The 24,693-nt window shown below is 39.4% G+C and overlaps 1 protein-coding gene and 1 long non-coding RNA gene across 5 annotated transcripts; one reads left to right on the top strand and one right to left on the bottom strand.

Annotated features, from left to right (window-relative positions):
* Positions 1-4,782: 4,782 nt before the first annotated feature.
* Positions 4,783-17,210, top strand: LOC125145347. The gene is made up of 3 exons (XR_007143712.1): positions 4,783-4,889; positions 15,454-15,555; positions 16,352-17,210. It is a non-coding gene; the product is annotated as an uncharacterized LOC125145347 (long non-coding RNA).
* Positions 17,211-19,727: 2,517 nt separating this feature from the next.
* Positions 19,728-23,192, bottom strand: tob1b (transducer of ERBB2, 1b). Of its 4 annotated transcripts, none has more exons than XM_047817528.1 (2): positions 22,863-23,192; positions 19,728-21,851 (listed from the first exon to the last, which is right to left on the bottom strand). In XM_047817528.1, the coding sequence occupies exon 2, from the start codon at positions 21,684-21,686 to the stop codon at positions 20,706-20,708; it is 981 nt and encodes a 326-aa protein (XP_047673484.1). In that variant the 5' UTR covers positions 21,687-21,851; positions 22,863-23,192; the 3' UTR covers positions 19,728-20,705. The 4 variants fall into 4 exon arrangements, with proteins under 4 accessions (XP_047673484.1, XP_047673486.1, XP_047673487.1 ...); XM_047817530.1 differs by having other exon boundaries at positions 22,867-23,140; XM_047817531.1 differs by having other exon boundaries at positions 22,871-23,140.
* Between the last annotated feature and the right edge of the window lie 1,501 nt (positions 23,193-24,693).

The raw sequence follows: 24,693 nt of genomic DNA, 5'->3' as shown, positions 1-24,693 counted from the left end.
TGTCTCCCTTAGTGTTACAAAAGACAGACGGCTAACGTCACCACTAATTGCGTACCAGGTAACTTAAAAGCGTAACTTAAAATTGACTAACGAGTAATATTGGAAATGCTGGCAACTGCCCAGTTCCGTAACCCAGCACATTAACTGCATTTTAATTAGCCAGTGACTCAGAAAACCGAACTTTTTTGGAAATTGACAACAACCTACCCTTTATAAAACACGTTAAAGACGTTAAATTCTGTCAGCGCTTGTGCAAATTAGATTTTTTTTGTACCTGTATTATGTGTCTTTCCTCTCTCTTAAAACTCATTCAAGGTAAAAACAAAAAGAACCAACAATCAAACATCTAATTATGTGTCCTGGATGTGTTTAAACACTCCTAATGATGCAAGCAATAATCTGATTCAAAATCTTTTTGTCAGTAAACATGGCCTAGAAATGTCTCCTTTAACATGGAGAAGAGGCCATTTGATTGACACCAGAATTTGACACAAAAGATTTTCCAGAAGATTGCTGACAAACTTGCATGAATTTCACATTTACTCAGTTTGTATCACGCTCTCATAGACAGCTTAGGTCATGTAGTATAAATATAAATAGATAGATATATAGATATATATATAAATATAAATAGATAGATATATTTATATATAGATATAAATTATATAGATTATATAAATATAATCACCTCAATGACACAAATGTCAATATACGTTTGAGGTACTGTAGCTGACAAGTTAATAGTCCTGCTGAATTGGCTAGAAAATACAGATAATTCTTTCATAACAGCACAAATATTTTTATTATTTATCACCGTTTCCAGGGTAATAACTCTTACTTGTACAGTCAACAGTCCACATAATCAAAGTCTAACAATAAACAGATTTTTAAAATTGCAGCTATTTTTCAGTTTATTCAGCTACAAGTTTTCAGTAAAGAGACATTTACTTAAGATTTATGAAAGGAGTCTCCAGTGTCAGCACATGGTAGCAGTGAGAGAAGTTTTCCACAGTGGGACAGAAGTCTTTGTGTATAAATATCTTTAGGACAGAAGTCTTTGTGTATAAATTTGGCCCATAAAGGTCCTGTTCACATCAACATTATATACGTGATGTACATATACAGTATATTCCAGTGTCCTTTCTCTAGACTGTTGTAGAGCCATTGATCAAGTGCTGTATGTTTGTATTTCAAAAATGTCACCTACCTGCCCTGAAGACATTCCAAAGACTGTAGGCAGACTTTATAGACATACTTTTTGACATGAAGATGAACTAAAGGGATAAACATGGAGACTACTCCAGTGACGAGCTGGAATAGATGATACAGCGTATATGAGACTCAGGGAAGTTTATAATCAGGATTTATTCTCTTCGGTACCTAATTACAGGAAAGTTATTAACAGGTAAACGCAGTGTTCTAGATTAATCATTACCAGCCTAAGTGATGTAAACATTTCATTAAAGTCAACCTGTACAGACAGGAGTTCAGTTTGCCTGCGTTGTCAGAGGGGTCATGTGACATCCCCCGGAAAGGCTCGATCACACTTTCTTACCAGACCATATGACTATATTACAAATAGTTCAGCAGAAAACAACATACTGGGAAGTAATTTGTATGTTTTCACATCACATACTTTCACATGTAATAAGACACATGCCTCTGCACTGTTTTGGACCTTAGTGTCTGTCAGTTGCAATGTCCACTGACATGAGTGTATGTGTGTGTGTGTGTGTGTGTATCAGACACACAGCGTACTACACTTCCAGGCACAGGGCTACACTTTGTACATTCTTTCTATCCTTAAATGACCACAGTGCAGAGTTGGAAAGGAGGGAGAGATGGGAATTAAGAAGAATTAACTGATAGTGCTAGGTGGCGTAAATCAACACAAGACATTAGCACATTATCTTACAGAGTTGGCCATGTCTTTTCCTGATCCAGACCTCCTTGATTAACCCATGCACACACATTCCTGTTTCTCTATTTGTGGAGGTTTTCCCTTTAAGTGTATTTATCCAGCTATATCAGGCTTACACATAATCTATACCCTAACCTCTGGCCTCAAAAGTTAATCTTTTGTCCCTTCGACTGCAGATTTCTTCCAGTGTTCTCAGAAAGACAAAAGAGTCATATATATAATTGCATGTGTGTGTGTGTGTGTGTGTGTGTGTGTGTGTGTGTGTGTGTGTGTGTGTGTGTGTGTGTGTGTGTGTGTGTGTGTGTGTTTGTTTGTGTGTGTGTGTGTGTGTGTGTGTATAGGAGAGATATTGTGTACCTATAAAAAGATATGTCCCTTTTCCAACAAACACATACACGCACGCACGCACGCACGCACGCATACACACACACACACCTACACACACCTACACACACACACACACACACACACACACACACACACAGACCTCTGACTCTTACTTTATCTCGCTATCTCTGCTTAAGGCAGGTCACATGGCTGGGTGACTGGCAACTGTACTGAGGGCAACAGGTCTCAGGTGGAGAAAAGAGGGATGATTACAGCGAGTGAGACACTGACCTTCACACGTCATTGAGTTTTCTTGCCGAGTGCGGTTTCGCTGTCTGCTGCCTCAGCACACTGCCAGAATAAAAGTAGACCCGAGATTGTGTTGTTAACCAAGCTTAGAAGATAAAGCTCCCCCCCTCCAGATTATCTATCTTAGCCAATGTTTATTCAGTAGAACGTACTACAGCCTGAGCGCATGAGGCTGCAGAAAATAGAGCAGTCAGCTCGAGTGTCAGGGGTGGCAGGGTAACACGCCAAAGCCTCTTTAATATTAAGGTAACTGGGTTGCACTTCAGCAGTGCGGCTCGGCTTATCTTTCCTGACAAAGGAAATGGAAACACTACGTTGTTTTGTTCGTTTCTATACAAAAGTAGTTATAGTATATTGTGTTTTATATAGTGTTTTATTTATATACAGTATGTATGTATTTATTTTATTTTTGTTCAGAAAAGTTTTAACATGTTCTGCCAGATGCCGAACAAACATCTACACTGCGTCACGGCTTTGTGCGGTTGCATATAAAGTGCTGATGTAAAGTAGGACACAGTGAAAGGCATACAATCCCCTTGTGTATGTGTGAGTGCACGACTGTGGAGTCGGTCAGTCGGTTTTCAGATGAAGAAATCTGCAAAAACCCGAGGCCACTTTTTTACTCTGAGCTCAATTAAGCAGAATTAATCTCCACACATAATGAATTTTATGCTAGATCACTCCCAAATACGTAAACAAGACAGAAGCTCTTCGTAGACCACTTCCTGTAATTCCTGTAAATCCTATTCCTTTTCAGGTTATGTTTACTGCTCTATATATTTAGGTTATGCATAAAGATGCATGAACTTTGTCTTCAAATATGTGGCCATACATACAGGTACATGGTGTGTGGTTACAGGGGGCCGTATGATTAATAGCCGCTTTTGCATTTAGATTGGATTCCGGCTGAACTCAAAGCCGCTCCATTACAGGCTGAGCTTTATGGGCTTTATCACCCAGTGCAGGCAGATATTACATAAAGCAATCCCAGTAATGTATCCCGGGGTTAGGGATTTACAAAGCTTGGACAAAAGAGAGCACGGGAGGTGGGTTATTTAACCCTGACATGAAGGCTCACGACCTTATACTGACCTGAGATCAGTTCACTTACACAAACCAGTGGGAGGAGTATGGAGCTTATTAGTGAGTGTGTGTGTGTGTGTGTGTGTGTGTGTGTGTGTGTGTGTGTGTGTGTGTGTGTGTGTGTGTGTGTGTGTGTGTATATATATATATATATAATGTCTGTATTCAGAGAACAGATTAGTTTCTAGTTGATGTGCCCATTTTTTCCATTTTACTTGGCAAAAGGGGATTAATTAACATTCTGATATTAATCCTGCACATCAGGAGTTTTTTCTATTTGAAACTATTATTTATTGTCCTGCCACAAATCATTATCATTGCTAATAAGTTCTTGTCCTTTTCTGTCAAGATAAAACACTGTGTCTCTTCCTGCTTTAAGCCGTACAGAAATGTCAATGGAGCACACATCACAAATGCCAAAGCTTTACGGCAATAGTCGGGTTTATTACCTCGAAGCCGTCCTCCTTTCACCGAGACGATGTGTTTGAATTAACCAAAGCTTGCAGCCCTTAGATGGAAGTGCAGAGCTTCAGGCCTGCTCACGAACAGCAGATGCATCTTCTTTCTCTCTCTCTTCCTCTCTATCCTTTGCCTGGCACTGTATGGATCTTTATTTAGCTCTTTGATTCTTTGACATATGCAAATGATCTTTAAAAATAAAGGTTTTAAATCATTATTATCTCATGCATTCGCTTTTAGATTAGTTATGGTGAAGTGAATCTAATAATGATTGTAGGGTATTGAAATGTAGCTGTCAAGCTGTCAGACACACACACAAAAAAATCTCAAACTCTGCAGCCCTGTGTTCTTCCTTACTACACAATTCGATCAGGCTCTAGTTCATTTATTGATAATTATTTTATTCAAAATAAAAATTCAAATCCAGAGCATTATGCATTTAATTTTTTCATTTAATATTTCAGCATTTTGTTCTATTAATATTACATTACATTAAATTATATTATTTTTTCCCCTCATACATCATGATTGGGCAGAATCAGTTCTGTCTAACTTGCTCCTACATACAAACAAGTACTCATACATGCACACAAGGGCCATGGGTGTTTTCAAAGGAAAGGGTCACTGAAGGCATGCCAGGTCCCTGGGGTAATAGATGTCTTTATAAATAGTCGGTGATGTGTTTGTGATTTAGCTCTTTCCTTGTTTGGCTCCGTAGAGAAATGGCTGTGGAACGACAGGTTGAACACAGGAGTGTACATTTTGCAGGCACAGCATATCAGACACACAGGTAAGAAAGATACATCAGGAATCCCTTTTACACGTACACGTACACTTGACCCATACCTACATGCATTAATACACCGAGCTGCTTCCTCATGATTGAATAAACGTACAGACGTTCCTATTAAATTGGTCAGCGAGCGTGTCTGTTGAAGCTTAATCGATGTCGTAAAGCGACATTAGTTACTAATAACAGTATGCATTAGTATAGAGATAACCTCTTTACAGCAAGTAAGCAATTGTTGATCATAATAATTGTAATTCATAATCCTTTCAAAAGGTCGTTAATGTAAAGCAGTAACTCCACCATGAGCCGTGCTGAGCATTATGAAGTGTGTATCAAACTGCATTTGCACTTTAAATAAAGTCTGGATGGGTTACAGGATGATATAGAGGACATAGAGCATCTGCACTGAACTTTATTTTTATATTTCTGTTTAGCCGAACAAAAAATAAAAACAAATGATCTGACTGGGTTTAAAGTCAAGGCAGTAAAATATACAGTTTCCACAGAAACAGGACTATTTGAACAAAACTCGTTTATCTGCTGTGCATGCAAAGTACTTCTGAAGCTGTTGAAGGAATTTCAATCATTAAACTGTCCTGTAATTGCTGTAGTTGCTTATTTATATCTATCTATCAATCTATCTCTCAATGACTCATCCCTTAACTTGGAAGTATTTCGGTGCAGGTACAGATCTGGTTCCTGCAGGCGCCATCCTTCATGTGAAACTCCAGCATAAGGAACATAAGGCCAAGATGGTCAGCAAAGAAGAGCACACTCGGAGTATAAGAGAAATAGTTGAGGAGGGAAGAGATTGGGGGAGGGTGGGGGAAGGGGGTTGTAAATATATCTTAAAATAATCTGGGCCAAGATGGCGGGCTCTTATCCTAGATCAGAGAAACAGAATTGTCTTTCATTATCTTCTCCTGTCTCCTCCCTGTGCTCAGGCGCCACCACCTACCACCATCATACACACTTTCATGTTTATGACAAATCCTTTTAGGGGGCACTTACGCCGTGATAGCATTACCAATGATATTATAGGTCTTTATAGTGTAGTGCTTCTTGTTAGATATTGACACAGCTGTGCTTTTCCTGGGGCTGTTCAAGCTCTGGGCATTTCTCTGGTTTGGAGGGTTTCCTGTGTGGACTGTGCACTCACATGTATTGTTTAAGACACAATGACTGTTGCTTATTATTCAGAATTATTTTGGTTGCTAGTTTCCATTGTCCAATTCAAACTCAGACACTCCTTACTCATTGTCCTTAAGTGCTAATGCTTATAGTTGAAATCAGAAACATGGACCTCTAAGGAGAACCGTGTGTCCTAGGCTGAAATCCAGGTCTACACTTCTACTACTCGTTTCACTTCCCGACCTCTCAAGTGAGACTGCAGTTACAGTTAATGCCCTCTTTTTATTTGACACTGCACCGCTCCTGTTACCCGAAAGAAGTACTCTGTTCTGTTTAGTATGCTGTCTTGGCTTAGCTCAGCCTCTCCCAGGGAAAACAAGCTGGGGTTAGTGGAACATCTCTTTATTACAGAGCAACCTGGTTTAATTAATCACAGTGCTGTGAACATTACTGCTGAAATGATGTCTTGCACTGACAAACTGAGAGGAGAAAGGAAACAGACAGGTAGTAGATGAGAGGCTGAGTAAATTGAAAACTGAAGAGGAAGCAAAAAAAAAAAGAAAAAGGATTTTTGGTTGCTATGCCTTATTATTCTAAGGTATAATGGGCAACAGAACATATAATATTAAACTGGGGCAAGTAAAAGCTCCACCTCCCTTCCTCCCTTGAGGAAACAAACACACACACACACACACACACACACAAGAACACGCTGTTCACATAATTAAATGATATCCCTTTGTAGATTATTTCACTGCTTGTGCAATTTCTATTCAATATTTTAACAGCAATTTAAGCTGAAAAAGGCATTCAGTTGAACATATGTAAGCCATACAGTCATGTGAATGAGCAAAGAATACATAGAATTAAATAAGTGACTCTCTGATACACAGAACATTTTGGCAACACGCTCATAACTTCATATTATTTAATATACGACCTAGAGTCAACCCCAAAAATATTGGCACCCTTTACGAAAAGGCTTTATATACGCTCTAAGGCCACATGACCATCATACACATGTTTGGGTTTTTCCTAAACTGTTACCACAAAGTTGAAAGTACACAATTGTATAGAATGTCTATGTGTGTTATAGCTTCATAATGTAGATCTCACTCTAATGGTTAATTGGTCACAAATCCTGACAGTCATGCACCAACATCTAGACGAAAGCCTGACCAGAAAAGTGGATGATATTAAAGAAGTATCGAGGGTGTCCATATACCTTTGCCCATATAGCTTGTCTGTGTATGGTGTTGGGATGCCAAAAGTCATCAAAACAGACTACTCCCATCAGGATGTTTCATCACAGGACAAGTGTAAATTTGTAATTAACTTTGTATTTGAAATGGGTTAATATTTAGTGAAGTCTTACCTAAGAGGATTGAGTCTCTTCCTGTAATGTCTAACAAGGTTAAAAAAACACTGCCTTGGACTGTGTTTTGTTGATTTGAATGTGTTTTGGGTCATGATCTTGTTCCTAACTTCCAAACCTCCAGCCAGACACAAGAACCAGCTCCAAATCAAACCAAAAAAAAGCATCAGTGAATGATCATCATATTTATCAGTTGCTTCTCATTGTATTCGGTCCTTATTTTGTCTAAATATGCCAATATTTATTATCATATGATCCTTATTCATTATTTTATACAATTTGTACACTGTTATGCTTTCAGGTAGGGTTATGATCTGTTTATATACAGTATATTTAATCTTGTGACTTGTGTGTTACCGTTTCCCTGATGGGTGCCGATATTTTAGTTGATTATACTTTAGTAACTTTAGGGAAATATTCCACATGGTGCTTTGTTCTTGGATTAATCAGCATGTGAAACAGTGTTATGGGTGAGAGAGCAGTTGCTCTGGGACCTGTTCAGGTGCCCAGAGTGCTTCAGGTTATAAAGGGTTGAGTGGAACATTCCGTCTCGCACCAGCTCTCTGGTTACTATCAGCTCTGAGGTAAGAAACCGAACTCCTACGGCCACGGTCCACTCCACCCACGCATTCCAGAGTGCTCTCCGAGCCGGCGTCAGGTTGGGATTTTAATGGTGTTATTATGTTATTATGTTTTCTGGTCTTTTGAGTACTTCATTATGCATCTGGCTCATTAACGTCTATCTCCCATGCTCCGTCTCCCAGCAAATAATCAGATTATTACACAAACGTCCCACAAACCCATAACAATTAGGCTACTAAAAAACATGTAATTTTCTTTTAAATGCATGCAGGATGTGCCCCCTGTTCATAATTAAGAGGCTTGTGTTTCTAAGTTTAATGACTACATTTAATTGCACTTTCACACTGGAAAGCAAAAGTTATTTCAAGCTGATGTGCATCTTTAGAAAACACTCTCCAAAAGCCAGGCTGATGATTGTTTATTGATTTAGTTTACAGCTGAAAACAGTCCTTCCTCTCTCTTTCTTTCTTTTTTTTTTTTTTGTCTTTGAGCATCAACCGTTACTGATTTCCTCACTGCCTGCATCTGATTTGTTTACCTTGACTGCTTGTGTGTAGGGACGTCAAGCCCACGGTCCCGGGTGGACATTATCCTTGCTATAAATCGACAAGACTTTGAGAAGAAATACTGACGAAACTACAGGAAACTTGACATGAAATAGACATGAATTGAATCTGATCATCACAATTTAATATCTGTCTTAATGAGCTATCAGGTTGAAATCTGCTAATCTTTTTTATGAACTCCTGTGAGATTCCCGGTGACACATATATCTTTGGATAGAAGACTGTTTTGAATCTACCAACTCCAGTTGGATTTCCTTTCATGAGGATATCAGACTTTCAAAGAGAAGATGCAGTACGTGTGGTCTTTGATGACACGTTTACTACAGTACATGTGGTCTTTGATGACAAAGATCACACAATTCTCGGACTGTAGATGACTGTAGAAAGGACATTATTCATAATAACTTTCTCCGGTGTTTTACAGTATAACAGTTTATAATCACACCCTCCACTGCCACCCAAATGATTATGAGGTTCACTTTAGTGTCTGGTTCCTCTCAAGGTTTCTTCCTCTTCCATCTAAGGAGTTTTTCCTCACCACAGTCACCTCAGTCACCTCAGACTTGCTCATTGGGGATAAATACAAACACATTTAAATATAAGTCTAATATAAATCTTGTTATCTTATTAAAATGGCTATACAAATAAAATGGAAATTTAATGAAATTGAACTATTTTAGACTAGTAATGCATCAATACATACTCACAATCATTTATTTTTGTAAATCCGACATGTTAGATTTTAAAGATTTTGTCGTCATGCGTTAAAGTACCTTAATAATTTAATTTATCTTAAGATTATAAATAATGTGCCTATCATCCCTCAAATCTACAGAGCTAATAGAATTACACGGTCCATTTCTAGATTTTATAATATTTGCATTTCCTCTCCAAGAGGAAATGAGTGCTTACAGACTCCAGTAAAGCTGTGTTCTAAAATTCCCAGGCTCTTGTCAGACATAATCAGCTAACCCATATTTCCATGCCTAATTTATTTTCTTGTCCCGAAGAATACTAAGGCATCAGTATCTCAGACTGTAATAATTCCACACAGGAGGGTCAGGGATTCAGAACACTAACTTGTGTTCAATCCAGATTACAAATGCATCAGTACATACTCATAAAAATGCAATGACACCAGCTTCTGTGACGTTAGCGTAGCGTATTGCAGCGAACAGACAACACAAATGTGCATGCGGATGTGATATGTTATTGTATTCTGTTTAAACAGCTATCATTAATAGAGATGGAGTATTAACAAGAGGCCATGAGAAACACATGAGAGCGTTTCAGTTCTGTGGACATGGTGCGCTGAGGCACGCAAGCTCATATACACTATAATTGTCATATTCACATTGTGAGTCAAGGTGCAATTCAGGGGACACTGCACCTAATTCGATGTCTGGGCTGGCTGATACTGACCTTCTGTTAAAGATACGGTTAACACTGTAAACATTCAATTCAACATGAGGAGCTCATTGCTAGCGGCAGACTGCACAGATAGAAACAAAGCTAATTTAAACTGTCCATGATTGATTACATTCTGGCAGATGCCCTGAGGGTTAAGGGCCTTGCTCAGGGGACCGGTGGTGGCAGTTTGGTGGTGCTGGGATTTAAACTCACAACCTTCAGGCCAACACCTTAACCACTAGGCTACGATAGTCTTGAGCTTCTACTAACAATGCTACATCTCATCTTATCTCTATTCATTTTGTTATTTGTGTCAGCACTGACTGTGCTTGTATTCAGGCTGAAGGAAAGGTATCGACACCTCCTTAGTTTAGACAGATATTAGTCATTTATTTTGCTCTTGGCTGCACAGCAGTAAATTCCGAACGATTCTCTTATCTTCCATTACCGGATGGACAGCATTCACATATTGACAGTTAGTTTAGAGTACACGGATTATAAAAATGTTTGATTTGTAAATTTCACTCTGATCTTTTAAGGAGCCGGATACCAAAGACATTCATCTAAGCTTGAATAACATTGAGCTTTTTAGGTTCTTCCTCTGCTGGCTTTCAGATTCACCCTTTACTTCTAGCTTACAAGGGATTAAATTGAGAATTAGTTTCTGTAACTGGACAGGACAATCATTGATTAGAGCATTAGGGTGAGACCTTACACTGTAACACACTACACAGTGAAGGAGAAGATGTCCTGTTAGTTCAATTCGATGCTTTAGACTGAACTGTAAATCCAGCATGTTACGTTTATTGCACTGGTGGCTCGAGAGGTTAACCCATTTTCTGGGTTGTTGATCAGAGGATCAGGATTAAAGCCCCAGGACAGCAAAGCTGCCACTGTTGGGCCCCTGAGCACCTGAGCATGGCCCTTAACCCTCCCTGATCCTGAGATGCTGTATCATGGCTGTCCCTGTGCTCTTAACCCAACCTCCAAAGCTGGGATACACGAAGAAAGAATTTTGCTGTGCGTAATGTAGATGTGACAAAATAAAGGCTTCCAATCTATTTGAAAAAGAAAATGTAAAGGCTTTTTAAAAATCCTAATAATTCATTCAAGACTTGAGTGTTAACAATTAACATACTTGAGATATCTTTTGCCAGGTTTAACATACAGATAAAAAAACCCCTGTTGCTTGCTTTGTGACAGACATCCACATCAGTGTTGACTTTCTCCTATAAAACTATATCGCAAAATCTTATCAGTGAAATAACGAAGCATATCAGATCCCATATCTTAGAAATGATGTGCTTTATCAAGACTATGATCTAAAACTTTCTATATTTAATTATTTGGTCTTAATTTTTTTTAATATTTCCTTCTCTGTCTCTCGCTCTCTGTAAAAGTACGTTCTAAAATTCCCAGGCTCTGATCAGACCTAAGCAGCTACTTCATATTTCCACACTTAATTTATTTTTCTGCCCAGAATGCTAAGCGTGTGTGGTTAAGGGAAAGTATCTTAGACTGTAATAATCCCAGACAGGAGCTCGGTTTCCAGTGCACAAACTTATGTGCAAACCATACGAATAAGCCTCCTTCTGACTGCCTAATAACCAGTTAGACTGTGCATGTATTGTGCAACACTGCAGCGGTGGAGACAGCTGGTGTTCGCTGATTCCGTGGTGAAGCCGAGCATTTGTGACCCAAACAGGAAAAAGAGGGTGTTGAATAGTGCAGCTTGGCCTGTAATTCATCCTGCTTGAGTCACTGCCAGGTACTCAGCCAGCTTTCTCACACACCCTGGGACATGGAGCAGTTCAGGAAAAGCACCCAACCCAAAACACAAGTGTTTCTCATTCCAGCCACTGGGGAGGCAGAAAGCAGAGAAACACACTCTCACTCATTCACTCACTCACGCTCACTCTCAATCACTCACTCACTCACACTCACTCTCAATCACTCACTCACTCACCCACTCTCAATCACTCACTCACTCACACCCACTCTCAATCACTCACTCACTCACACTCACTCTCAATCACTCACTCACTCACTCACCCACTCTCAATCACTCACTCACTCACACCCACTCTCAATCACTCACTCACTCACCCACTCTCAATCACTCACTCACTCACACCCACTCTCAATCACTCACTCACTCACCCACTCTCAATCACTCACTCACTCACACTCACTCTCAATCACTCACTCACTCACCCACTCTCAATCACTCACTCACTCACCCACTCTCAATCACTCAATCACTCACTCACTCTCAATCACTCACTCACTCACTCACTCACACTCACTCTCAATCACTCACTCACTCACCCACTCTCAATCACTCACTCACTCACCCACTCTCAATCACTCAATCACTCACTCACTCACACTCACTCTCAATCACTCACTCACTCACCCACTCTCAATCACTCACTCACTCACTCACTCACACCCACTCTCAATCACTCACTCACTCACACCCACTCTCAATCACTCACTCACTCACCCACTCTCAATCACTCACTCACTCACACCCACTCTCAATCACTCACTCACTCACCCACTCTCAATCACTCACTCACTCACACCCACTCTCAATCACTCACTCACTCACCCCCACTCTCAATCACTCAATCACTCACTCACTCACACCCACTCTCAATCACTCACTCACTCACTCTCAATCACTCACTCACTCACACTCACTCTCAATCACTCACTCACTCACACTCTCACTCTCACTTTTACTCACTCTCACACTCTCACTCTCACTTACTCACTCTCACTTACTCACTCTCACTTACTCACTCACTCACACACTCACACTCACTCAATCACTCACTCACTCACTCACACCCACTCTCAATCACTCACTCACACCCACTCTCAATCACTCACTCACTCACCCACTCTCAATCACTCACTCACTCACTCACACCCACTCTCAATCACTCACTCACTCACCCACTCTCAATCACTCACTCACTCACACCCACTCTCAATCACTCACTCACTCACCCACTCTCAATCACTCACTCACTCACACCCACTCTCAATCACTCACTCACTCACCCACTCTCAATCACTCACTCACTCACCCACTCTCAATCACTCACTCACTCACACTCACTTTCAATCACTCTCTCACTCACACTCTCACTCACTTACTAACAGAAAATTAGTTTTCACATTATCAACAAACTTAAAGAAATGACAGAACTCATTTCCGGTATAATATTCAAGAATAATTAACTAGCAGATATTATCATCAAACAGCAACATCTTTATAATTATAGATCTACTTTATTTAATTCACTACATCAATAGTTCTTTCTGTACATCTGAAGAAGTTGAAGATTTGGAGAAAATTTTTTTTTTTTTGTATATTGTATATATTTATAAAACAAAAAAGTCATTCCAAGAAATTGTTGTTAAATGACCCTCTCTAGACCTGGTCTTAAGAAACTGTCTGGCAAAGTTACAACCGATATGTAAGAAAATGGGAAAAGATCAAGCAAGTAAAGTGGTAGAGTTAAAACAGACATGTCAGGAAAGATGTGTGGGAGATGAACTACAGGGAGCCAGTACTACAAGTGAGAGATATAAAAGCTATACACAATAGACTGGAGGCAAAGACAAAGTTTGGACATAGACGTTATTGGAGGCTACAAGAATACATCAAATCCGGGAAGGAATAAGAAAAGTTTTCATTTGTGGCTGTTAAATCCAGGACTATTTTTGTTGCTTGTTATAATGCAATGAAGGAAAACCAGTGAAACCCTAAATATCACAGTGAAAAAGAAAAAATAAGTTAAGTGACTTAAAGTCAAGATACAAAACCATTACTTTTACCTGGATCTTAATTACTATTGATTGGAATATAAAAATAAGGTACATGTGAAACTTTCAGAAGGTAAACAAACGACAAATTTCCCTTATAACAGTAGTTCATGTGATTTATATATTTTTTTGAAAATAGATGAATGCTAAATAATTCTCATTTCAAAACAGATGGATTGGTCTTCTAAAGGAAGGAACGAGGAATGGGAAGATTGTGGATGATGATGATGATGATGATGATGATGATGATGATGATGATGATGATGATTACATTTCAGGGTCGTTGTATCTCTAAAATGCGTAGGGAAAAAGCCGCTTCCACGGAAACAAGCTACTTGGAAAGCTTGCAAGATGAATGTCAACGTCTGGAGTTTGCCAAACTGCACTAGAACTTTGAAACACTGTAGTTCGAGAGTTCTCAGATTTTACATAAATGAATTAAAGAACCTGATCCCAAACTAAAGAAGAGGAATATTGCTGTTATATTTGTAAAAATAGTCAATTGAGGCATTCATCTATTTATGTTTTATGTATCTATTCTCTAGAAACATCTATTCTACTCTAAAGCTATTAATATAGGAGTAAATACAGTATTGGTTGTGATTTTTTAAAAACTATTTGCTTCTCTCTTTTCCCCCTCATAATTGTGGATGATGGAAGCTCGGTGGTTAAGATGTTGGACTGCTTGGAAGATCGTTAGTTCAAATCCCATCACTGCCAATCTGCCACTGCTGGGCCCTTGAGCAAGGCTCTTAACCCTCAACTGCTCAGTTGTGTAAATCTACATGGCTCTGGATAAAGATGTCTGTGAAACACTGTAAATGTAAATGCAATGCCATTGATCATTCAACCATGCTGACTGTCTCTCAATCACTGGAATGATTGGAAAGCCTGTCATCACTGTGTTGTTTAAGAGTCCCTTTATAGCAATATCATGTATATCCTCCAAATGACACTCAGATATATACGAATGACATCTTCATATATATACAAACGAATTACATCTACCAGCACTGCTCGACTGGTCCCACCATCTCTCAGAGTAAGAGGCAGAAAGCATTCAGCAAGAATGGCACAGAGGTGGTGGAATGAATTTCAAACGACGGGGTGAAGACCTACCGCTTCCTGAAACACTTAACCTGCACTTATTTTCCTTAGTTGGTTTATAGTTACATTAAGAAAATGAACCCTCTGGACAGAGTTTAAAATTGATGGTATCCTAAGTCTGTAACCCAGTGAACTAGTGTTAACGTATTCATCAATAGTCAAGAGACCTCAAAGCACTTTTATATGTCGTTATGGTTAAAGGCGTCTGCCAAATACCGTAAATGTGAATGTAAATGCACATCATCAGAATTGTGTAAGTGTACAGTATAACTGGAGCGGTGTGTTATGATAGCAAACACAAAACTATGGCCGTCTGTTCCTGTGACGGATGGCTCACACGGTGAAGATTATTGGGTTTTCATTCTGCACCTTATAACACCCTTTTGTTGTGTAATCAGTAAAACTGAGCAAACATTGTAGAGAGGGTTGATAGGTTACAATCCAAATTTTAATATATGCTTAGGTACGAATTTTAAATGTGAAATAAAATGCTTTTCATCTGAGGCGTTTCATTTAAAAAAAAATTGCTGAGCACGTGGAATATTTCTCCCAGGTGACTCCTCGTGACTGCTGAGAGAAGATAAAGCGTATGTCAAGCCGAAGCAAAGCTAACTCTGAAGAATCTAAAGTATGATTTTGAATGACACAAATACCAGTAAGTGAAACGTTACGTGACAAATTGCTTCTTTTTGCAAGGAAACGTTTTTCAGAAAAAGAAACGAGTGAGACTAAATCTTCTAATAATCTACAGTGGTACAGAGACATTTTAGAGATGTGCTAATAGATTCGGTGCAAGGGTTCGATGTCTCACTGTATTGTGCAGTGCATTTGTTTTGCTGACGAGAATAATAATAGTGTGTGCTTCAGGAATTTTTCACAACATTTTTCTCTGCTGTTGTGTAATAAAAAATAATGACGGAAAGAAAGAAAAAATGAGTTAAATAGCCTAGAGAACCGAACACAAAACAGAAAGATCAGATTCATGTACTTTAATTAAATAAATAAGCATGATTTATACACTTGCACAGTGCTGGTGTGTTTAAATGCAAACAAACGCAGAATATAATAATCCCTGTACAGTATAATGACGTAACAGCTTCCGATTGGCTGATACCGAACTCATTATGCATGCATGTAAAAATGAAAAATGTAACTCAACAACTTATATTTAATAAACTAACATTGCAACAGTACATCACATTAAAAAAAAAAGTTGTTAGATTTTTCTATTCTTGTTTACCCTAAGCATTTTAATTATCTTCTGTATTTCCATAAATAATCAAAAATGATCCAAGGTCTAGATATAAATCCAAACATTTATAACTAAATGTTCTGAAGTGATAATGCGTTAAACATCGACATATAATGACTACAGTTATGTAACAGTCTGTGACTCATTTTAATGTGTATTGCATTAAAGGGTTGAATTTTATACCATGCTATGTTTGCAGGTGTTTTGTGGTCACGTAAAGGAATGAAAGACAGTACAGTCATCAGGACAACACTGATAGATCTGAATCTTCAAAGCTATTACCCAAGAGTTTGGCCCTCGTCCTTCTATCATCACCCACGCTGGAGTTGAAATAAATATATATATATATATATTCCTGCTGAGGCTGATCAAGTGGGAAAAGTCATTGATTTTTCCATCTTACCTTGACCTTTACTGAAAGTCATGTAGCACATCATTGAGCCTTTTAGTTTCATCTATGCTGAATAATTTAGGTTGAGCAGAGTTCCTCTGAGTGCTGCACTGATTTTTCTACCTCTTTGGACTCTAATCTAACATTGAAGATGCATAGCTAGTAATCTGCTTGCTGGAAGCTCTTAGAAACAAGGTAGAAGTGTAACACTAATATTCAAATTTGAACAAAGTCATACTTACAGCATGAAACCGATACTCAGTTTCCTTCACGTCATCAGATGTCTGACCGGGATTCCTCTAATCAGTGAGAAATTCTTCACTGTTGACACACAGGGTGTTTCCTAACTGTGAACACGTGGGCGTTTGAGATCCAAACTAGTTACTGAAGCCCGAAGTAAAAACATAAGAAGACATAAAAACAGTATTTTGATTAAACAGGTTTTATTCTCTTGATTTCAACATTAGACAAAGCAAAGTTGATAAACTGAGTCATGGCTTCTACACATTACACAGGCATAGGATCCAGAGAAAACCCTGCAAGGCCAATCTTATCTTGGTTGAACAGAAGTGGCTGGATTAGAGGAGAAATTGTGTTGTAGTTTCCTATTATAAGAGCAGAGGTTTATGGGCAAGAGCCTCAGGGATCCAGCTGAGATTAAATTACACAGGGCCCGAAGCATCAAATACTTCAGGGACCGTGAGGAGAGGAATGGTCTCCGCTGCCACCCAGACGCTCTGAGAGGGAGGCACGAGAACGGCAAACAAAACCCATCAATACAGCATCTGCTTGTGCTCGAGTCCTCCTCGGTGACAAATTATTCGTTGTGCAATGGGTTTTGTTGCAACCGAATCACTCAGTCATTGTGGGCTCCGCCATTGTGTACTGTGTGTGCCGAGAATGACGATGACGTGAAGGAGAAAAGGGGCCATTTGCAGAGAGCTGCTTCACCACCACACCTTCCGCTTTGAGCTCTCTGTATTGTGGGACGCCTTGAAGTTCCTTATGATTACATAACTACTTATTAGGCTTTGAAAAAATTGTGGTCTATTTAGAAACAGCATTCTGTAAAACCACTGATGAAAGTCACATGACCACTGATAGCGTTGTCATGTGACCTACAACACTCGTCTCGTAGTCATTACAGCAGACTAAACGTAAAGCACGTCCACTCGGCCTATAAATAGTTATTAACTACGACAAACCGGATTTACTACGTCTACCTGCATGCCAAGCATTTTTTGTAGGGACGGTAAGGTGTAATGTTTTGCCACACCTCATTCCTTGGAAAGGTCACTTCAATGAAAATACTGTGAGAAGTGAGACGTCACGGCCTTTTCAAATTGTATCTCAGCGTTTCCTGAACAAGTCTCAACATGTCTAAAGTGGCCTTTTTGTCTCATGGACAATGATTTTCAATACTTAACTTGGCTAACGCGCAAACATCTAAGAACCAAAGCATCAGACCTTATCCTGAGTCTATGCTGAATTCATTCTGTTTACATATTTTTATCAAAACAGTAACGAAGATGTCCACCGCGTCCATAATATCCAAAGATATCTCAGACCCGAACAGAAAACAGATGGGATCCTAATACCCAGGAAATAACTTCAGTATAAACTGAGGCACTGCTTTATAAGAGGTTCATAAACTCAATCAGTCTCTGTTTTGTAAGTCAGAGTTGCTCTCATAGCTCAACATTGTGTTGGAGGTTTCATAGCGAAAGAGATTTTAGTGTCACTCTACCTTCAGGCACCCGTGATCAAAACCGGTGTTTGTGTTTCGTCAGATCCACTCATCAGTTCTGATGTGAGACTGAAACTATGTTTCACACTCGATAGATTAGGAAAAAACTTAAAGCAAATGAATTATACAACATCGGAGACGAGCGTCCAGTTTGGTATTTGATCGTATTCTTGTTATCGGCTTGTTTTTTTCCAAACTACAGCGTTGAAAATAAACAAGGAGGTCTTTGTGAACGCTCTAATCTCAGCTCGCACACGAGGGGCTTACACTCAGCTGGGAAAACAAAGCACACATTTCAAGATTAATAGCGAGGTTGGGATGTCCACAATAGTAGCAAGCGCCTACAGAGCGTCTGAGACGATAGTTGTACGTGTGAAGCAAAAAAAATACATAGAATCCTCACGTCAACTGTGAATACGCAGAGTTAAGCCATCTCTGAAAAGTTTAAGAAATCTCTAATAGCAAGCTCTACTAGGCCCACATGCCTATTAGCTCCATTATCTACATTACATTATAAACTGAGAATAAATAACAAGGTTTCAGGCCCACAAAAAATCCCACACACATTTTTAATGACATTTTGTTTTCACTTACAATAATGTGAAACAATAGAATTTACCCTGCTGCCATTTTCCAATGTGAATGTAATTGAAGCCCAAAGCATTCATTACTTAACACTGGACTGTTGGAAATGCTCCTAACCCCCTAGTGCTAAATGTCCTACACTGATGTAACCCAGAAGAACAAAACAAAACACTCATGAGCTCATTCTCATCATGCTAGTAGCTGCTTCATTAGGATTCAAGGTCCAAACACTATTTATTGGACACAAATCAATAATTAGCAGTAGAAAAATCAATCTGCTGTTTAGGGGGGGTAAAAAAAAAACATTGTTTACATCGGGACTGAACTGTACGACTTGATGTGCTAACGTGACTGACTCTGAGCCAGAAACTCACAAGTGACTAATAGCTAATAAGCTTGAAGGTGACATTTGAAATAAAAATAAATAAGTTAAAAAAATCAGATCAATAGTTCATGCCTTGAATGGACTATTGATTCCTTCGTTGTTGGGAAAACGGTGTATAGAAGGCTGGATGCCATCAAAATCAGTCCTGAGTACGGTTTCTTCATAAATCTAATCAGCTCGCTGGTGAAGGATCTGCTGAAGGAGGTTGTAAGCTCCAAAGCCAGAACTGGCACGCACACACACATTCAGCAAGATCCTTAACCTTAAACTGTACATCTGTACACTTTGAATGGATTCTGTGTCACAAGTCAAACTGAACAAACATCCAAATGAATATAGATTGAGGAAAGGAGAAAAAAAAAACACAACATTTATTTCCATCACGGTCTTTGGTACATTTCGGGAAAAACCCACTCGCTCACTACTGAAGAGAAAGAAAAAAAAAATGAATCAAAACCGAGAGAAGATTTTTTTTGACTAAAGTTGCTTTTATTGAAAAAGGCCAGGGTGCAAATATGAAAAAAATAAAGACAAGCATATATTTTTAAGCATTTTAATACAAACTTAATATAAACTATTTCAGTCCCTCTTCAGGTGTAAGACACTGACTCAAAATACTTTGTTATACCGTATTTTATCAAGTATTGCACAATGTAGGTACAAAATTAATATATGATTACATTGTCTTTAATATAGCAAAAATCTTCAACTCTTAACAGAAAATACAACTCTTGTGTTTTTTTTTTTGTTTTCTTTTTTAAAAAAAGCAAATATTCCTATACTGAATTTCCAACACTAAATTATAGCCTGTACACAATCTTTATTATTATCTTTATTAAGGTGGATCTCAGTAATTTAATAATAAAAAAAAATATGTATATAACAAAGCTGCTGCAGCCATCACAGATCACTGGAGTAGTAAAAAGATATAAATGCAATACCATGTCATAGAAACAATTTTATATATATGATACTTTACAAACTCTGTACTCAATTAAATTATACAATTAGAAAAAAAGGACCAAGTAACCCCAGATATATATTCATTAGTGCCAATTTCTTAAAAATCAGCCAAGTCTAAAGCCAACTTGAAAATACTGTATGAGGCCAGAACTTGAAGCTTTTTTTTATTTAATAGTTTTAGAACTTTTTTAAAACAGTAAAAAATGTTGTGCTTTGTTGGCAAAAATAGGAAGAAAACTAAATTGATGTGAAAGTAACCAAGCTTGGACACGTACAACAAGCTTTTAGTAGAAACAAACTCAAGGGGGTTCAGAAAGACAACACCCTTGGGCACATGCTTTTTTTTCTGTGACTAACAGGGTCTCTTTTTTTTTGCTTCCATTTCCGCAGTTGTTCTTATGTCCTTTGTTAGTGTGCCTCATTTTTTTTTTTTTATCTCTTTCCTTTTGCCAACAATAATTCATAAATAAATTCTGGATTCATTAGTTAGCCATGACAGGCTGGAATTGCTGGTTAGAATACTGCATGTTGCTTAGGCTGAAGTTTAGACCATCCATGAGAGACTTGTCGTTGAGGCTCCCGTAGGCTGCGAACACGTCGAAGGCATTGTTGTACTGAAGAGGGCTGAGGCTGAGCGGATTCTCGTTACCGAACATGGCGGTGGAGCTGCCCTGGCTCTGGAGGTTAGGGAAAACGAACTCCTTGGCATTAGGAGAGAGCGCAGAGGCCTTTGGCTGCGGCTGCCCTCCGAGCCCGAGACCGTAAAGAGAATGCATGGAATTGGAAATGGCTTTATGCTTCAGTAGGCTGGTCACATTCAGGCCCAGGTTGGTGGGAGATGTGCGTGCCACCTTGCTCCCACCCCCACGGCTGCTGCTCTTCATTTTGGTGGAGCCAAACTTGGTGGCGGCGAAAGTGGCTGTGGTGAAAGTTAAAGGTTGGGTGGAGCGTGGCATGAATGAGGGGCTGACAGAAGCAGACTGACCAAATGGGGGCGACGGAGAGCTAGACTCTGAGGAGACACCCACAGGATCACTGATTGGCATGAAGACCTGAGCATCGGGGTTAAAACTATTCCTGATCTCTTTGTCCAACTCAGACCCATTCTCGCCATTATCGTCCACATAAAGCACCTTGATGGGTCCTTTCTCCCCGATCTGGTAGGAGACCTCAAACGGGTCGATCCACACACTGAGGTCCTGAGGCAAGTTGTTCCGGACATCTTCGATGTCAATCCCGCTCTCTTTGGCTGCTTCCTCCACTACCGTATCGACCTTCTCCCCAACATGTATACACCTGAACCCAGACCCTTTATATGGCTTGTCAGGGTACCAGTGACCTTCATATTTCTTTTTCAACTGCCGCTCGAGCTCTTCACCAAAGATGTTCACCCGACGACGAGGGAGCTTGTTGTACAGATAGGATATGATGAAGTTGAGGGCTACTTGGATTTCAAGCTGCATAGCTGCTTCACAGTTGCAAGTGCGCGTGCGTGCCTTCGAGAGCTGCTCAAGCAGAGCGTTGCAAAAAAAACCTCCTAGGCAGTAACTGATCAGTTCGGGGGTGAAAAGCAGGAACACTGGCTGCTGCGAACAGATCTCTCGTTCCACAGGGAAGTCTTCTCTATCCTTTGAAAAGGACAAAAGAGACAATAATGTTCAACGTTCGATCCAGCTGCGTTTTAAACTCAACTTAAGCATCTAATACAAAGCTTCACAATGTTTACATGGATCACCAGAGGATTAGGTCTTGAATGTTAAATATTCACTGAACATTAAATAATAAGCACAGATTGACATTATTTCAGCTTTATAAAACAATCCAGACGAGTGACAAATGAAATGGCAGGTTACAGACGTTCAGGATGTATTGTAGTGTTAAAACAAACCAATCCTTTCATACACACAGCTATATTTAGGGTGTTTGTTAATGATGCGACACTTGGACATGACATTGCGCAATAGCTTTAGCTATCGGGTTTCCTTCCACATAGCAGCCAGTAATATGGCGAAGTGAACGGGGTGTAGTTCCAACAACACACCAGGGTTTTTACCAAATTAGTCCATTACGCCTTTCGTCTCATGGATAACATGCTAACAACAAAACAGCACGGTTTGGTGTTATTTATTTATTTATCTATCTATCTATAATAACCTGCTCGAGCTCATATTTCTCTTGAGGACATTTGTGTTACTCAGACAAAAGGAATAGCTTTGTTTTTTTTTGTTTTTCTTTTTCATCCTGCTGCATTTTTAATCGGTTGGTTTGTTGTGCACGAATCTGTAGCAGAGCCAAACATTTCCCAGCTGACCGGATCATCAATAGACAAACATTAAAATAATCACAAACAGGTAAACTAGCACAGGACTAACCAGCTTGAGATAATCTAATCTCTCCTGGTACAGTTAGACCAAACCACACAGCCTGCTGCTGTAACCAGGTTACTAAGCAGTGCACATACGGTTGCTACGCATTAGCACAATTAGCATGTGTCTAGCAACAGGACTCGACGGACAGCTTGTCATGTAACCAGCCCACGGATTACAGACACGTTTAAAGGTATTTTTTCTCTCTGACACACTGGAATACATCAGACATGTTGGTAGTAAATAAAACAGAGCTTGTACTCACTCACTCACTCACTCACTCGCACGCACGAGCGAGCAGGACACAGGTTCAGATCCCGGATGTAGTTTATTGACTTCCGCAGAGCTGATAAAGGTTGTTATTCCAGTTAGTGCTTTTTTATTCTTGCTTTTGCTTTGTGTTTCCTTCCCTGTTTGGAACAGTTTGTTTCTTGACAAGCAATCTGACTTCCCCCACTCACTGCCCGCGGGAGGTTTTTTTACAACTCTGCACTTTAAACCAGTCACTGAGCCGCTTTATAGCAAATCCTCTGCTCTGGCCCTGAGGTGGGCGGATACACAGAAACGCCAGGACACGCCCACGAAACGACAATAGATTGGATGATTTTTGCCTGCGTCACTACCGTGTCTTGAGCGCTCATTGGCTGTTGTGAGGCGTGTAAAAAAAAAAAAATCGCCATGGAGATCCCATATTGTTATGCGACCAATCAGCGACAAGTACATTACAGCAGTCGTCCCTTATTTATGTATTAACATTGTTTCTGTGCCTATTCAGGTGGAACCTCTAATACAATGTGTAGCTATGACAAATACAATTAAAAAATATATAGATATATATAGATATATATAGATATATACATATATAAATATTTCTTATTTTTTGCAGCAGGTATTAAGCCTGCTCGTGCCCTTGAGTGTTTTGGTGGGTGGGGGCGATAAAGACTCAGCTATTGGTTGCTGGTTTGTTTGCGTCACACTGGCCACGCCTTGTTTTGAGAAGGGGAAACCATGGCTACGTCCCAATCCGCATCCTCCTGTACTAATTAGTATGCCACAGAAGTACTGAACCTATAGGAAGCATTATTTTTTATTCGTTTATAAACAGCCTGTCCTCCGAGAAACCAGACTAGTTAGTACACAATCTAGTGAGGCTTTTCTCCACTGTTTCATTTGTGCGTTTTAATGGAGAAATAGTAAGTTGTGTTTACTCTAATGCTGTGTTTCCCTTTAGCTTGGACACTTAAAGGGGAATTACTGGGAAATAATATCAACTCAAATAATATTTCTAATAAATACACAGTACGTTCTTTTTGCGTTTGTAGAGAAAAATAAGTAATGTCACAAAATATTATGAACTTTTTGTAAAAGTAAATAAACACACACACACATGCAAACACACACACATATACACAAACACATTCATTTACACCAATATAACCCTTTGTGAAAGTCTCAATCAATCAACATGCACACATGTTTCTACAGCCTGATCTAGACTAAATAAAAAGAAAGAAACTCTTTCCTTCTGTAGTCCTCTCCCTGACTTCAGTGTTGTAATATTACAGGGCCGTAATCCAAGTAGGACTTTGAACCCAGCAGTGGAGGACTGGATCCTTTGCTGGGGTTATAAATGTTCACAGTGCAGAGAAGAAGGACCAAGCTGCCTGTCTGCTTTATTTATTAGCAGCCTCTATGCATACAAGTGGCTGCTGACAAAGTAAGCGAGTGACCTGATCCATTTGCAACCTGTATTTGGAACTTAAAGCACAGGCTGGTTTATGACGGTGGTCAGTCTCTAGGCCCTTATTCCCAATGTGCAGTGCGTAAACAGATTCTTAACAATATATCATATTTTAATCAACACTATTTTACCCATGAACGATGAAAAATGACTTTAATTCAGAACGAGCTGGCAGGATTTGAGATGGTGCTTTAAACAGCGCACAGCATAGCAACCACAAACCCAAGACAACTTAATCCATAACAAACGTTTGCTCCGCCCTTTGCTGACATGCACCTGATCTCCAACATGTCAGCACAGAGTTACACCCTTGCTTTTCTTACAAAGCCACACCTGTCTTATCGCAAAAGTGTAAATTTAGCC

The sequence above is a fragment of the Tachysurus fulvidraco genome, chromosome 8 (assembly GCF_022655615.1).
Source record: "Tachysurus fulvidraco isolate hzauxx_2018 chromosome 8, HZAU_PFXX_2.0, whole genome shotgun sequence".
In the NCBI taxonomy this organism is placed as follows: Eukaryota; Metazoa; Chordata; class Actinopteri; order Siluriformes; family Bagridae; genus Tachysurus; species Tachysurus fulvidraco.
The sequence above is the reverse complement of the archived record's forward strand: the minus strand, read 5'-3'. Positions and strand labels throughout refer to the sequence as shown.